We start from the raw sequence: 16,138 nt of genomic DNA on the forward strand, positions 1-16,138 counted from the left end.
GGAGGGGGGGGAGTTTAATGTGATAATAGTGCACCTGAGATCAGATGCATTGTAAGGAACCCCAACCCTCTCTAAGGGCCGTTCTATACTGTTTGCGGCCGTGCGCGCGTGCGAACCCGCGTGCACGTGCCGCATGTTTTTCGTGTGTATGCTGTGAGTGAAGGTACTGTTTGTTTGTGTGTTTGTGTGTGTGTGTGTGTGTGTGTGTGTGTGTATGTGTAATTTATTTATTAAAAAAAAACCACTTTCGTAAAAATAAAATATTTATTAACACTGTGCAGACACACACATATATACATGCATACATACATACACACACACATACATACATTTCAGCGCCGGTAGCGGCGCGAAAAGATTATTTTGCCCGTCTTCCCCACTGTCGGCCGGATGCACGCTCCCTGCCGTGCGCGCGCGCGCGCAGCCCTTGTATAGAAGGGCTGACTAGCCTCAGCCAATTATAAGTGCTGCGTACGCGGCCACTATTTAACAGCCCTTATAGCGCGTGTGATATGAGATGCATTGTAAATTCTTCTGTATTTGGTACAGTTTTCAAATGAGCTGAAAATTGCAGGGAACCCTTTAGGGATGCCCGGGGAACCCAAGGATCCCCAGGAACCCGTTGAAAAACACTGTACTAGACAGTAAAGACTGAGGTGGTTCTAGGTGTTATCTGGAGAAGAGGCTTTGTCCTTGAACTGGAATGTGACGGGAGCTTTGTGACAGGCTAGGAATAATACACCACCAAAAATATAACTGGGTTGAACTGGACGAGGCTTAGTTATGATAAAATATAATTTATTCCTTGAAAAAGGTGAACACACGAGATTATACAAATAACAGACAAAATATGACACTTACTTAAAAGTTTGGACAAGAAAAGCCATCAGGATACAGGATGGGCCATTTCTTCCATAATTCATGTTCAGATGAAGACATCACAGCAATACATGAAGATCATACATGAAGACATTTGAGTAAGGGCTGACTCTGGTTTAAATACCATTTCAAACCCATCTCTTAACCCTAGATGCAGAGGTGGCTAGAAAAAATCTCTTTGAAGCAGATTTTGGCTTCCATTGTAAGTGTGAAGTATCACACTTAAAAACACTCAGTTCCTTGGTTCCTGCCCCCAGTATAAACAATTAGGGCAGTTACCTTTTGATCACTGGCCTATGCTAATTCTTTCAGGATACTCTTCCTGCCCTATTAGCATAGCAGATGGGGGTCTGCATTTTCAGAGCAGATCCTAAATCCCATATACACTGTAAATAACTTCATAACTTCAGTTCAGTAGTACTTACTGGCACGCGAGACATATTAATACATTCCGTCACACATGAGCGACACTGGTGGTATTTGGTTTGTGCCAATTTAGGTGTACCTAATTAGGTCCGGGACCGCAGCTTTTTATGTAGTTATAAGCTTACTATCCTCTTTTAGTTCGTAATATCCTTTAGCCAATTCTCCCTATTGACGTCGCCTATCCCCAAGCCTAATGTCAAGGATCCCTTTCGCCACTGGAGAACGCCTTTGCTAAATATCATTGCAATATGTTGGTAAGATCAACCCCAGGGATGTCTGTCTGAGTCAGCCAGGGAGACCACACTTTTAGAAAATTTGTGCCGGTGTCGTTGACCAGACTTGTCAACTGTTCCATCCGGCAGACGAACCAAATTCGATTTCTGATTTTGGGGATAATTGGAATTTGTGGTTGCTTCCACAGTGCTGCGATCTCGCATCTGGTGGCAGTGGCAAAGTGCGCCACTAGTCTGTGTGTTGCGTTCGAGAACCCCTGAACCCGCCGGCCCAACAGGAACAGCCACGGGTCCAAGGGGACCTCGACCTCCAGTAGCCGCTGTAGCCACATCTGTACTTCCTCCCAAATTGGGGCCACTTTTGCGCACGACCACAGCATGTGTAGCAAGTCTGCTCTCTCCCCGCACTGTTTGGGGCAGAGCGGGGAGTAGCCACTGACAAATTTCGAGAGTTTTGTTGGGGTGTAGTACCAACGCATGAGGACTTTATAGGCGTTCTCCTTTAGCGTGGTACAGATAGAGCTCTTCGCTGCCGCCTGTAGGATCCTATCCCAGTCTTCGTCCTCTAGTGTGTCCCCTAAGTCAGCTTCCCATTGCCTCATATATTTAAGTCTGGGTGTGTCAGCTGTCTCCGGACAAATTACTTCCCTGTACATTCGAGAGGTTAGTCCCCGTGTGTCCGTTTCTCTGGCACACAGCTGCTCAAAATTTGTTCTCCGTGGCCGAACTGGGGTCCTGGTATAGAAGGCCCTGATCTGTAAGTATCTAAATAATTCAGTATTCGGAATGTTTTTTTCCTCTTTTACATGAGCGAAGGATTTAACTATACCCTTGCTGCCAAGATCATAGAGTCGGAGATAGCCTGCTAGGAACCACTTTTTGAACTGAGCGCTGTCTAGGCCAGGAGCGAAATCTGGGTTGCCCCATATGGGGGTCATCAATGACCACTGTGATGTAAGAGAACATCTAAATTTAGTGGCCCCCCATACTTTCAGGGAATTTGTCATGGCCTGCAGTGGTGTAGACATCCGTACATGGCTACTCTTGGGTAACCATATCAGGTTCTTTAGTTCCACCGGGGCGCAGCACCCCCTCTCCAGTGCCACCCATCTCCTAAGACTCGGGTCTGTGTGCCACTGCAGAATCTGCGTTAATTGAGCTGCTTCGTAGTAGGCCAACAAGCACGGCACGCCCAGCCCCCCTCTTGAGGCTGGCCTCCTCAAGATATCTTGTTTAATTCTGGGCCTTTTTGTATTCCAAATGAATTTTGTTATTGCGGACTGTAAAGAGAGGATCTCTTCTCTTGGCAGGGGAATCGGGAGGGTCTGAAAGAGATACAGCACTCGTGGGAGAAGATTCATTTTTACGCTTTGTATCTTGCCTATCCACGAGATGTTATATTCTGCCCATCTCCGTAGGTCCTCCTTTAGTGTCTTAAATAACTGTGGGTAATTTGCCTTATATAAGGTTTTATAGTCTTTGGTGAGGTTAACCCCTAAATATTTAATCGTAGAGGGCTGCCATTTAAAATTAAAGTTGAGTCCAATTAGTTTTTCGGTTGATTTAGGTAGATTGAGATTGAGAGCTTCTGATTTGGCCTGATTAATTTTGAACCCTGAAATTTGATGAAATCTCCCCAGGATTGAGAACACATTGGGCAGAGAGGTAAGGGGCTGCGATAATGTCAGGATCACATCATCTGCATACAGGGCAACCTTATGTGATTGCTCTTTAAGAGTTATACCCTTGACATCCGGGCTGTTCCTAATATGTGCCGCCAAGGGTTCTATGCATAGGGCGAACAGCAAGGGGGACAACGGGCATCCCTGTCTCGTGCCACTATGAATCTGAAAAAGCTCTGAAGGGAAACCCTGATGCCTCACCCTAGCTGCTGGCCCCTCATACAGTGCCATAATGGCCTCCAATAAGCCTCCTCCGAAGCCAAACGCCCCAAGCGTCTCTTTCAGGTACGGCCAATCAATCCGGTCAAACGCTTTTTCGGCGTCCAGACTGAGCACCATCGAAGGGATATTTTGCTTTTGGGCCAGATCAATAATGTCAATTATTCGTCTGGTGTTGTCTGCCGCCTGTCTGCCACTAATGAACCCTACCTGATCTGGATGTATCAGCTTGGGAAGGACGATACCCACTCTATTAGCTATGAGTTTTGAGAAAATTTTAATGTCTGTATTGATTAGAGAGATGGGCCGGTAGCTCTTACAGTCTGCCGGGTCCTTTCCAGCTTTATAGATCAGTGAAATGGACGCTTGGAGCATCTGCGCCGGGAAGGAAGCTCCCTGCAGTACTGAGTTAAAAAGTTTCAATAGGTATGGGGCTAGGAGTTTTATGTATTTTTTATAATAGAGGTTGGAGTACCCATCTGGACCTGGCGCCTTGGCTGGCTTAAGAGACTTCACGACAACCGTCAACTCTTCTACAGAGAAGTCTACCTGTAGTGCCTCTCTTTCCACTCTACTCAATTTGGGCAAATTTGCCTCCTTCAGGAATTCTTGGAGATTTTTATTTGTTTTTTGGTTGTGGATAACCTTACCCCCATCGTACAGCGACTCGTAGTAGTGCTTAAATTCCTCCACGATTCGCGTAGGGTTGGAGGTAAGTTCTCCTCCCTGCGTTCAAATTGATTGTATTTGGTAATTTGGTTGTTTATTTCTAAGTTTAGTTGCTAAAAGCGTGTCTGGCTTGTTTGCTTTCTCGAAGAATCGGCGTTTCGTCCAGCTCATCTCTTTTTCAGCGTGAGATGTCAGTTTTAGATTTAATTGCTTTTTGGTATCTTGGATCTGGGTCAAGATTGCCTCGTTTTTTGAGGTTTTATGTATTGCTGTCAGGGAGGTCAATTTCCCCTTCAGGTCCTTAATCTGACTCTCTTGTTCTCTCTTGCGTCTAGCAGCTAGGCACATGAGAGAACCGCGGAGGGTAGCCTTATGGGCCTCCCACAAAGTGGCAGGTGAGGATACACTTCCCTCGTTCTCTTCAAAGTATTCTCTGATTTTGTCTACGATTTCGAGATCAAATTTAGGTATTTTTAGCAGTAGTTCATTTATTCTCCAATTCGCTCCCGGTCTATCCCGCAACTGTAGCTCGCACCGCAGCTCTATCGGTGCATGGTCTGACCACGAAATGTCGTGTATGCCCGTGTGGGAGACCATTGGGACCAGTCTGTTGGATACAAGGAAGTAATCTATCCGGCTATATCTGTCATGGGGGTGGGAGTAAAAAGTATAGTCCTTGGTCTGTGGATGTTGCTCCCTCCAGATGTCTACTAGCTGACAGTCCCGAAGTCCATGGGAGATTGTTAGTATGTCTCGTTTATTGGACTGGTTAGTGGCTGTACATCTATCTAGCTTTGAGTTTAACGCTCTGTTCAGGTCGCCTGCTAATATGATTTGGCCCTTCGCTTCCCTCTGTAGGCGCCTAAAAAAAAGAGTAAAGAATTCTGTTGCTTGTTCGCAAGGGGCGTACAGCGAGACTAATGTTATAGCTTGACCCTGAATGGAACCTATTAAGATAATGTATCTGCCCTCAGGATCTATAACTTTCTTTTCTAGTTCGAACAGTAGGTTCTTGTGGAATATAATTGCCACCCCTCTCTTTTTCAATGAGGCGGAGGCAAGATAGATTGTGGGATATTCCTTGTCTATATATTTAGGGTAACTCTTTTTGGAGAAGTGTGTCTCTTGAAGGAAGAGGATGTCAGCTCTGTATCTCTTATAGTCTTTAAAGGCTAACTTACGTTTAGCTGGGTGATTCAGTCCCTTTACATTATGGGAAAGGCAACATATCTCTCTACCCATTTGGATCTGCGTCTGGTGGTAGCTGTATGGTAGCTGATAACCTCTGGTTGGGTGCCTGTTGCGACGTCCTGCTCCTTTTTCGGTCTGCTGGGGCTTCTTCTTCTGCTTCATTGCCGACCTCAGTCGCTGGGATGGGAGGTGGGGGGGGGAAGGAAGGTAGGACACGAGAGGGTAGGTACAGACATGACATAACACAAGAAAGACTGTTTAAATGAACATTTTCAAACAGTATGGGCTCCCCATCAAGACTCTCCAGTCCTGATATAGAGTCCAGCGCCTTAGGGGGGTGTGGCCCCATTCCCCTAGGGCCTCTTCCCGCATTCCCTCCCCATAGGACTTTGACAAGATTCTGGGGGACCCTCCCTCCCAAATCCTGTCTAAGGCACATGCCTACCTCGGGGTATAGAGCTCCCTCATACCCTCCGGCCCGCGCTCTTTTGTCTACTACCATTGAAAGGTATATCTAGATACCAACTTTAACTCTTATGTAACTGTAGGTACATGCAGCCTGTACATGTACATAGACCGATATAAGTGTATAGGGTCTTATGTGAGTCTGGAGCATAACCTCTGACTGTAACTTGTGTTGTGCCTTCCTCTCTCCTTCAACTGATGTTGCAACCCCATGATGTCTTATTTACTTTTCTCGTAGTTATTTCTGTAACTCTCCCTTAGTTCTCTTCTCTCTACTCCTCTCTCATGACCCATGCTGCGGGCGGTATCACTACAGTATCACTAAAGTGACTATCTGCCTCTGATTGGGAGCCCTCTCTTTCTGCCCCCTCAATGTTAACAATATGGGTGTTAACATGGTGTTGATGACGTTATTGGACGTCCGTGTCCTCCTCTGCGTCGTGTTCCGTGTCTCAGCATGAGACTTGCCCGGACTCTGACTTTCGTCAGATATGCCAGCCGGTGTCTCTTAGATGTCTTCCACTGCCTGCGGGGGCTTTCGCGGCTTGTGGATGTGCTGGGTTGCTCTGCCACCTCCAAGATGGCGTGGGTGTCTCTTCCGCTGTGTGGAGACATCCGCTTCCGGTTTCCGGCGGCGGCCATTTTGGCTCTGTGGATAGTCCGAGTAGGATGTGCTGTTTGCTGCTCCCGCGCGTCGGCCATTTCTTCACCGTGCGCTTCACTGTGAGGTGCAAGAAGCTCCAGCATGTCAGCCATCTTCTTCAGCCCGCATGGCGGATCCCCAAAAGTGAGTTTCGTAGGTTTTTTCCGTAGACCTTGGTTCTTTCTTGGGCGGACGTGACGAGAATGCTTGGATTTTTTTTCCCCCTTTTTCCAGGGGTTTGTTACTGATAGACGGCATGGGGCTGCCATCACTGTGTGGGTGTAGGACTATTTCTAGTCGGTACCCGCCTTGGCACAACGTGGTTTTTAACGATAAACTTGGGAGAACTCAAAACAACGTGTTCTGTGTAACAAACTATTGCATTTTATTGCTGGCCTCATTTTGTGCGCTTTGGTTTTGGGGTGGATGGGCCGCCGGACCATTCCGGTTCCAGGGCTGGTTCTTCCTCTGCTGCTCCCATCGGGGGGCTGTGTAGGCCAAGAGCTTTCAGAAATCCTGGGCCGTCTCCGATGGTTTTTAGTATAAGGGATCTTCCGTTTTGGGTGACTTGGAGTCCGAACGGAAATAGCCAGCGATAGCGTGTGTTTGAGTCCCGGAGCACTTTGGTTACCGGGAACAGGGTGCGACGCCTCGCTAAGGTAAGGGGAGACAGATCCTGAAATATCTGTATTTTATTGGTCTCAAACACTATTTCTGGCAATCCTCTTGTTACTCGCAGTAGTGCTTCCCGGGTGGAGTAATAGTGCAGTCTGAGAATTATATCTCTCGGCTGCTCCTTCTGCGCCGGACGTGATCGTAGGGCCCGGTGGCAGCGGTCCATGAGTAGTTTGTCTTTTGGGCTGTCCGGCATGATGGACTCCAGCCATCTTTCTGTATAGGCCTCGCAGTCTCCTATCTCTTCAGGGACTCCGCGGATCCTAATGTTGTTCCTTCTGTCGCGGTTTTCCGCGTCTTCTTGTCTGTCTTTTATGTCTTCCATCTGTTGTTGTAGGTCAGCCACTTTTCTGTCAGTTTTTCTCCCTGCTTTAATTGTGAGATCTACCTTAGTTTCTAGTTCGTCTGTGCGCGTCCCCAGTTTTGTGTGTTCACGTTTGAGTTCTTTAATGTCATCTTGCAGCAGTTTTTTCAGGTCTGTATATAAACGCTCGAAATCACAGCGTCTGACTGGGAGTTGAGATTGAGTATTAATATCTTCATCGTCTCCTTCTATCTCAGTGTCTGTGTCGGCCATTTCTCTGGCTGGGGCACTTTCTGCTGCTCCACCAAAATATGTCCTTACATCTGCCAGCTTTTGTTTTTTTTGCCCTCCCGACTTCTTTGGCGCCATCCTGGTATATTGATAGTGCATTGATAGTGCATCTTTCATCACATCGGGTGATAGGAACAAATTGGACACACACAGAATTAAAATTATTATCAAACAGAGAAATGTCACTTTAAGAGATGTGTCTTTACCTAATGGACTATCCTATATAAAGAGGAGTAAGATTACTAGTTGATTATGATTCTTGAGGAAGCCCACTTTGGCGAAACATGTCGAGTGCAAAGGAGACGGAAGTGATGTATTGCTGAGAAGGGGTCGCCCACCCAATGTGACGAAAGACTGTGGAAGTGAGAGCTGATAGCTGCATTGAGGTCTGTTCTGGACACCCAGGGACAATACAGGTTTGTCTCATGTTGACACAATCTTTTTAAAATAACTTGTCACTTTATACACAATCTTTATTCACTGTTTTCACTTATTATTATATATTCTTTATTTTCATGCCTTTAATTTTATTTACAACAATTCATGGGTGGCTGCGCTTTTAAGCTTATTTTGCGATACAATGCATTGCAACTATCGTTTCCAAAGCTTCCGAATTATTTTCTTTATGCAGAGTCCTTTATATACACCTATTCAGTAACCGAAACAAAACTGTACTGGTTTAGTAATTCAATCTTATGTAGCCAAGAAGCCTGAACCCATAGCACACTTAGCATATCATTATCTGATTCTGGATGCAATATTGTTATATTCCCATATCATTAATTTAACCCAATAATGGAGCTGAATAATTTATTAACAAATTAATTTGGTTAATTATGACTGGCAGCAGTAACAGAGCTTTACAGAGTCAAACAGAATATGGGCACAATAATATTGTAAATAGATTGCAATGTCTATTTTAGTCTCTGATGCACAGGCAATTAAACTAATTTGCCCACGGTCACATTCCCACAAAGCGGTCATTGGGTTTGCACGTCAGAGGCCAGTGCTTCAATCATAGTTCTGTTTCTCCCGTGGAACTGTTCAATGTTAACGCAATTTTATGAATTTGTATTTTGACCCACACATTTATTCTGATAAAAATCTTATTTGTGCACTTGAGTTTTGTAGCAGAAACCTAATACTCCAAAAATCTATGCTAAATGAATCCTAAAAAGAATTCCTTTAAAGTAACACATGTTGGCAAATCCAGTTTTCGTCTAAAAGATTATGAACCCAACATTGCAGAAAAACACTAAAGAAAACTTCCTGTAAAGTCAGTTGTTTGCTGGAAGAATATTAAGTGGTGGCTTCTGCAAACATAACTTTGCATACTTCTGGTTCATACCAAGAACTTCAATGACGGCTTCAACCCTTATCAGTAAAGGGGGTGATTGATGTTCATGGTTATTAAGTTCCAGATTTACAGTAGAGGTGTGAGGTAGATTTGGGGTAGAGAGGAAGGTGCTGGCTTTTCTTTTTCAGGTTGATGTACGTGTCTCCCCATTTATGTTCCACAGTACAAAGAAAATGTAGTATTGAATTGATTATAATAGGTTGAGTTAAAATATAATTGTATTAAAACAAATTAATTTGTTGCCATTGTACATATACACAAACCTTTATGGAACAAGATTTTTACACTTTTGTTGTTTATAAAGACAGCCATTGTATCAGTATTTATTTCTATATTTTACCTTTTCATCAGACTTCTAGCTTCTCTGAACATTGTACTGGTAAGAGGAAGAGAAAAACATCCAGAACCTCAGAAACCCATAAACATTCCTTAATATATATGACATAAATGACGAAGAGCTAATTATTGCGTCTTCTTTCATCTCTGCTGACCTCACTTAGGCCAGTTACCTTTATCTGTGCTATGCTCATTATCATTTCAGTAAAAAGGAAACTCGTGAAGATTAATTGTTAAAATGCTGACTCTCTGAAACTGTGGTGTATCATGATTGTCTCTACCTGTACCAATATTTTTACATTTTATTGTAAATTGATTTATTGCAACTTTTCGGTCAAATATTGAAAACTGATGCAATAGAGCATGATAGAAATATATATAAAAACAAATGCACATTTACTCTGAATTTCATGTGGACTACTGTATGTATGTATTTGTTTTTTAGGTTAATGTTGGGAAGATGGACTCCCCTATTGAGAAGTGGAACCTAATCATTGGTAATCTGGCCTTAAAGCAGGTAATCATCTGAATTACTTCAAAGGATACCAGAGTAGATGCTTTTGCAATCCATTTACAGTGGCTAGAAAAAGTTTGTGAACCCTCTAGGATGATCACATATTTCACACCTAAAATGTTATTAGATCTTAATTCAAGTCCTAATAATAGATAAAGATAACCTGATAAAACAAATTACACAAAAACATGATACTTTTTCAACATTTATTTATCCACAAATGATTCAACATTCAATATTCATATGTGAACCTTTAGATTCAGTACCTGGAGGCGCCACCCTTCAGTAGCAATTACAACTAAGCGTTTCCTATAACTGCTTGTCAGTCTCTCACATCGGTTTTCAGGAATTTTGGCCCATTGCTCCTTACAGAAGTGCTTCAACTCAGTGAGATTTTACGGATTTCTTGCATGGACAGCTCACTTCAGGTCTTGTCACAACTAACGTTGTACCGGGTCCTGAGGATTGCCAGGTATCGGGAAATTTGCGGGCTGGGTAGCTTTAGCTTACCTGCAGCCGGCGGCGGAGGGTGAGGGGGACCATGGCGACATAGTGGGAGCAGTGGCACACATCCTGGTGGTGGCGGTGGCAGCAGAAGATGTTGTTGTGGAGCCGGTGGGAGCAGCGGAACACATAACAGCTGATGCCGGCGGGAGCACGGGAGCATGTGACCGGAGCAGGAGCGTTACTATTGGACAGTCAGCTCCTCCCGGCAGTCCAACAGTAACACACCTGCTCCAGTCACATGTTCCCCGGCTCCCACCGGCATCAGCTTTGATGTGTTCCGCTGCTCCCACCGGCTGAACAAGGACGTCCTCTGCTGCCACCGCCACCACCAGGATGTCTGCCACTGCTCCCAAGATGTCGCCATGGTCCCCCTCACCCTCCGCAGCAGTCTTTCCCACCCTCCGCCGCCAGCTGCAGGTAAGTGTTCCGAGCAGAACGGAAATTAGCCGGTTCCAGCACCTTGGTGCCGGGTCCAGGTAATTTCTGGGTATCGGATTGGAAAAAGTGCCATTATCGGGTAATTACTGGGTACTCGGTACATCACTAGTCACAACATTTCAATGCGGTTTAGGTCTGGACTTTGATTGGGCCATTCTAAACTGTGTAATTTCTTCTTCTGCAGCCATTCTTTTGTAGATCTGCTTGTATGTTTAGGATCATTATCTTGCTGCATTACCCATTTTGCTTACACTCATGGACGGATGGCCTGACATTCTCCTCTAGAATCTTTTGATAAAATGCAGTATTCATGGTTGTGTCTATGATGGCAGGCCGTCCAGGTCCTGAGGCAACAAAGCAGCCCAAATCCATCACACTCCCAACGCCATGCTTGACAGTTGGGATGAGGTTCTTCTGTTTTAATGCAGTGTTTGGTTTTTGCCAAACAACGTTTCTCATTAAAGCCAAAAAGTTCTACCTTTTGACTTGTCTATCCAGTGAACAATGGTCCAGATGTCATGTGGATCATCTATGAGCCCTTTGGGAAACTTCAGATGGGCAGCAACGTTCTTTTTAGAGAGCAGTGGTTTCCTCCTAGCTATCCTTCCATGAATCCATGGAGACTATTCTTGTTCAGTCTTTTTCTGATAGTTGTCATGAACACTCACATTAGTCAAGGCGAGAGTGGGCTGCAAATCCTTGGATATTACTATAGGGTTCTTTGTGACTTCCTGGATGATTTGCCATTTGTTCTTGGAGAAATTTTGGTAGGACGACCGCTCCTGGGTAGAGTGACTGTGGTCCTGAACTTTCTCCATTTGTTGACTATCTGTATTACAGTGTATTGGTGGAGCCCCAAATCCTTAAAAATGGTTTTGTAACCCTTTTTTAGACTGATGAGCATCAATAACTGCTTTTATCAGGTCCTGATATTTATTTTGATTGTGGCATGTGTTTCCACACACCTGTATAGTGAAGACCAAACTCAAAGTTTCTGATCTTAATATAGGGTGGGGACTCCTATACTCACTCCTGAATATCTACCTAATTATTTAAACACCTGATTCTAATTATCTCCTTTAATTTAGCTAATAAAACCAGGGTTTCACTTACTTTTGCACATACCCTGATTCTTAATTACTCATTATTTGTCAAATTCATACATCATTTTGTTTCAAAAGACATGGAATTGGTTAATATAAACCCTATTGGATATTTAAGAAAAGGCTGGTTTTGATTCAAGAAGGTTATCATGGAAAAACAATGGAATTTCCGTAATTAACATTGGGGTTCACAAACTTTTTCTCGCCACTGTACAGACTACAGCAGGGCTCTTCATCTAATTCTCCAAAGGGGCCAGATCAGAGAACATTCAGGAGTAGAAGGGCCTTAAGCTTATTGCAGTGTAAGTTTAGACACATTTAGAACATCTGTACCAAAAATACAGTTGAAATCCGTTATAGAGCGGTCCTCGGGGTCCACTGAATGAGACCGCTTTATAACCGGAATTGCGTTATAAAATTTTGCCGCGCGAGGACTTACCGGCATCTGCAGCTCTCTCCTCTCTGCAGCTCTCCCTGCTTCATCAGGCTGCATCTATGTGCGCGGCCCTTACGTAGCAGGTAGGGAAAGGGAATTGATACTAGCATATGAAAAGTCCTTGGTTCGATTCCTGCATGTGTATTATATAAAATATATTCATGTTCAATTCCCACACGGTGTAGGGGTGTGTATGTGTCCGTTAGCAATAAAGCATTGAAAAAAAAAGAGATGTTTTTAAATCGGGAGACACGCTCAGACCACGGTATTAGCAAATCCGCATTGTAGCGGATCGCGCTATAACGGGGTTGAGTTGTAATTACATTACCGCAACTTACAAAGTGCGTTTCAATGTAAAAACCCTGCATTTAGCTACTGAAAGAACTTGTATGAAATAAGCAAGACCAGAGCGTCCAATGGCCACATTTAGCTGGCCACCAGTTGAAGAGCCCCGTGCTACAGTAAGAAAAGTCAGTCCATTCTTTTTTTTTAATGGTGTTGAGAATTCGCAAAGCATTTACTTTTAAATTGTTATATAAAATATAATAAATAAAACCCGTTCCGTTAATGTGTTTGTGATGATCAGATGCCAAATTATTTAGATATCATATTACAAAGAGGTAACTATTTTCTCTGGCTATTAACATAAAATGGAGCGTAAAACAAAGACCACTACACTGTATAGTAGGTTTGTATATTGGGTAGTTAAACTTAGTGGGGTTTATGTATTTATCTTTGCCTAATACAGGAATTACGTAAGCTTAATAACCAGCTGCACTTGGCTGAGGGATGTGGGAAGTGAAGGGCCATTCACTGTCGTAATGTAACGGTTTACCAATTATCATGAAATAATCCATTGCAGCAGCACTACACGTTAACCTTGCTGAGAACTGATCCTTTTTGCTCAGACCCAGAAATCTCTGGTAGATCTCATCACCATTTTCCATAGTCCTTCCTCAGCTGTAAAATAAACAACACCCGGCGCTCTGGTGGAAATGAATCCCCCTCAAAAGAAGGGCGGGGTTGGGAGGAGTAAAATAGTGAACACAACCCGATACTGGCGTCTCAACCTCAGATGAACCTTTCTCCTTGGTTCTTGTAGACAGTAGGAACGAAAAGACTCGGAGCACACGCCATCGGTCGGTACATTTGGAAAAAAATACAATGATAGTACAATCCTGCTATAACACAGGGACAGGGGGTGAAGGATGTGAACTCTTATGGAAACACACTCACAATGTGACTCTGATATACAGGCCTTGAACTCCAAACTGGAGATTATGTATGTAGTGGAATGGACACGTTTGATAGCAGAGCTTCAACAGTTTCCTCCCAATCATACAAACTGAGAGCAAAAACAGGATAGTGTAGGGGGCATAATAATGTATTGGTGCACATAGATTAAATACTGGACACTCACATTTGTGCCTCCCACCAAGGCAGTGTACGAAAAATAGTACTGGGTCCGCTTCTCAAATGGTGATACAGTCTTAGACACAGCGCGTCTGTGGTCGCCTTCACAGCGGGGGCTGTTGCTCTCTCCTCCCGCTTCCGCGTGTCAGTACTGCGTTTCAGCCGGCGTCCCAGCATGATGACATCACACCAAAGAGTTGCGATCCCCAAGTGTTTTTTCCATATGTACCTACCGATGGCGTGTGCTCCCTGAGTTTTTTCGTTCCTTCCTCAGCTGCAATAATGATCAGTATTGACATGGAAATGTGATACCTAATACCTCATTTATTTAATAACAATAGATCTGCAAATGTTCCCCATCTCCGCTGAATGTTAGGAAAGCGTCTTCCTTACTGGAGCTATTCACTACTTACAAGCACTAAATTCGCTTTGTCTCACTTTGTGTAGGTGCAAGCAACAGTTGTTGGCTTTTTGGCAGCTGTGGCAGCTGTAATTTTGGGCTGGATTCCAGAGGGCAAATACCGCCTGGATCATGCAGTACTTTTATGCTCCAGCAGTGTGGCTACTGCTTTTATAGCATCGCTTCTACAAGGTAAGATGTATGATTGCTGCATCGCTGATCACTGTTTTTCTGTGTGTATAATTGTGCACATTGCCAACGTGTAATCTATTTTAAATGCCTTATAATGCACCTTTTAAACAATTTGTTACAGTGCTTGACAGACCCAGATTGGTTACAATGAGGAAGAGTGTATTTCAAATGCAGAACACAAGCTATTGACACTACAATTTATGTACAGACCATTCAGGCAAATGCATTCCATTGTTATAGTACCTGCAGTTTCAGAAGAGACAATTAAGCAGGTTGTTTTTCAATTGTATTACAGTACAATGTATCCACTGTGGCACTGAACAGGACCTATCTGTGTCATTAAAATAGCCCTTGCAAGAAAGTGGAGAATGCGTGAGGATATGCTACGAGTGCAATGTTTATTTATTTTGTCCTGCGCATAAATGTTTAGATGGAAACAAATTACAGTTTACAAAGATTATTGTCAACATAGATAGGAAAGGTTTAAATTGGATTTATGTTGCACATAAACATCTAGTTTTTGTAATTTGTCAAGCATAGTCCATGTTTGACATTCATTTGTTAAGAAAAGTAGTAAATAAGAGACTCGATCTTTTTTTTTTCTTGTTCTCCATGAACTGGGAAAACGCTGTAACAATTGACCAAGGAGGCTGATGAGTTGCCACTAAATAAGTTATTTGTGTGCAACTGTGGTTTTAGAATTCATTTCATGCACATACTGTATGTCGCTTGGAAAATGCATCCTGTATTCTATCATGTTAAGATCTTTTCACTGGTTGGATTAACTGAAAAGCAGTATATCTTGCATTTTAATGCATTTTCTAGATTCAGTATATTTTTACTGAAAGGGTGTAATCGATGCTCCCTAGATAATTAAACGTCAAAGCAATGCATTACAGGGCCCTCTGTTATTGAAGGTGTGAAATCACAATAGTCTTTTTGACATAATTATTGAATCATACCTTAACCCTTTTGCTGCCTGGGGTGCCAGCAATATGTTGCTGGAATTTGTCGGCGATAGGGTTAAAGGGCTGGTTTGCACCTTCCGAAAAAGTAACTCTCTTTTTTTGTTTCTTTCAATGGGTATAGGTGTAATCATGGTTGGAGTTATTGTTGGATCAAAGAAAACTGGAATAAACCCAGACAATGTTGCCACACCTATTGCTGCCAGTTTTGGGGATCTTATCACTCTTGCCATATTAGCCTGGATAAGTCAGGGTCTTTACAACTGCATCGGTAAGGACATTTCATTAATTTTCTAGTATTGAAGAAACCTGTTACCATACAGAAATATAATCTCTTTGTCTTTTATAACCTTTTTTAAAGTATTTTTACTGCAGTGTCAGTAACTAAACACATGAGAAGTATGACATCCCAAATAATGTTACTGCATGTCTGCATTTGGTATTCCTTGTAAGCCCTATACATTTGTATCTGTACATATTTGCATGCATTTTTGGTTACATATTTTATTTCTGCAAATATCGTATGTAACACAAATTTAGGTATAGTCGGCAAGATCCAGATGTGGACTTGCATCTGTTGCCTTTATGGTTCAATAACTAGCTATATTACACAAGTCTTTACGCTGTGAAAGTCTTTGGATTGGTTATTATATATTTTTGAAATTCGGCTCATTTTAAAATATGGCAATAACAAACTAAAAAAAAAAAAAAAGGGTTTTCATATTATTGTTTTTAAATTGAACAAATGCTAATGTCCCAGACATTAGATAAAACCTTAGAGATTTGCAGGTGATCATGAC

At 43.1% G+C, this 16,138-nt stretch overlaps 1 protein-coding gene across 4 annotated transcripts in view; it reads left to right on the forward strand.

Moving 5' to 3' along the window:
• The window catches only part of SLC41A2 (solute carrier family 41 member 2), a 176,420-nt gene that overhangs the window by 53,296 nt on the left and 106,986 nt on the right, over positions 1-16,138 (forward strand). For all 4 annotated transcript variants that reach the window (XM_075600575.1, XM_075600576.1, XM_075600578.1 and 1 more), the window contains 3 exons: positions 9,816-9,887; positions 14,229-14,373; positions 15,463-15,609. In XM_075600575.1, the coding sequence (XP_075456690.1) occupies positions 9,816-9,887; positions 14,229-14,373; positions 15,463-15,609 (364 nt within the window). The remainder of the gene's footprint in view (positions 1-9,815; positions 9,888-14,228; positions 14,374-15,462; positions 15,610-16,138) is intronic.

The sequence above is a fragment of the Ascaphus truei genome, chromosome 5, assembly GCF_040206685.1.
Source record: "Ascaphus truei isolate aAscTru1 chromosome 5, aAscTru1.hap1, whole genome shotgun sequence".
Classification (NCBI taxonomy): Eukaryota; Metazoa; Chordata; class Amphibia; order Anura; family Ascaphidae; genus Ascaphus; species Ascaphus truei.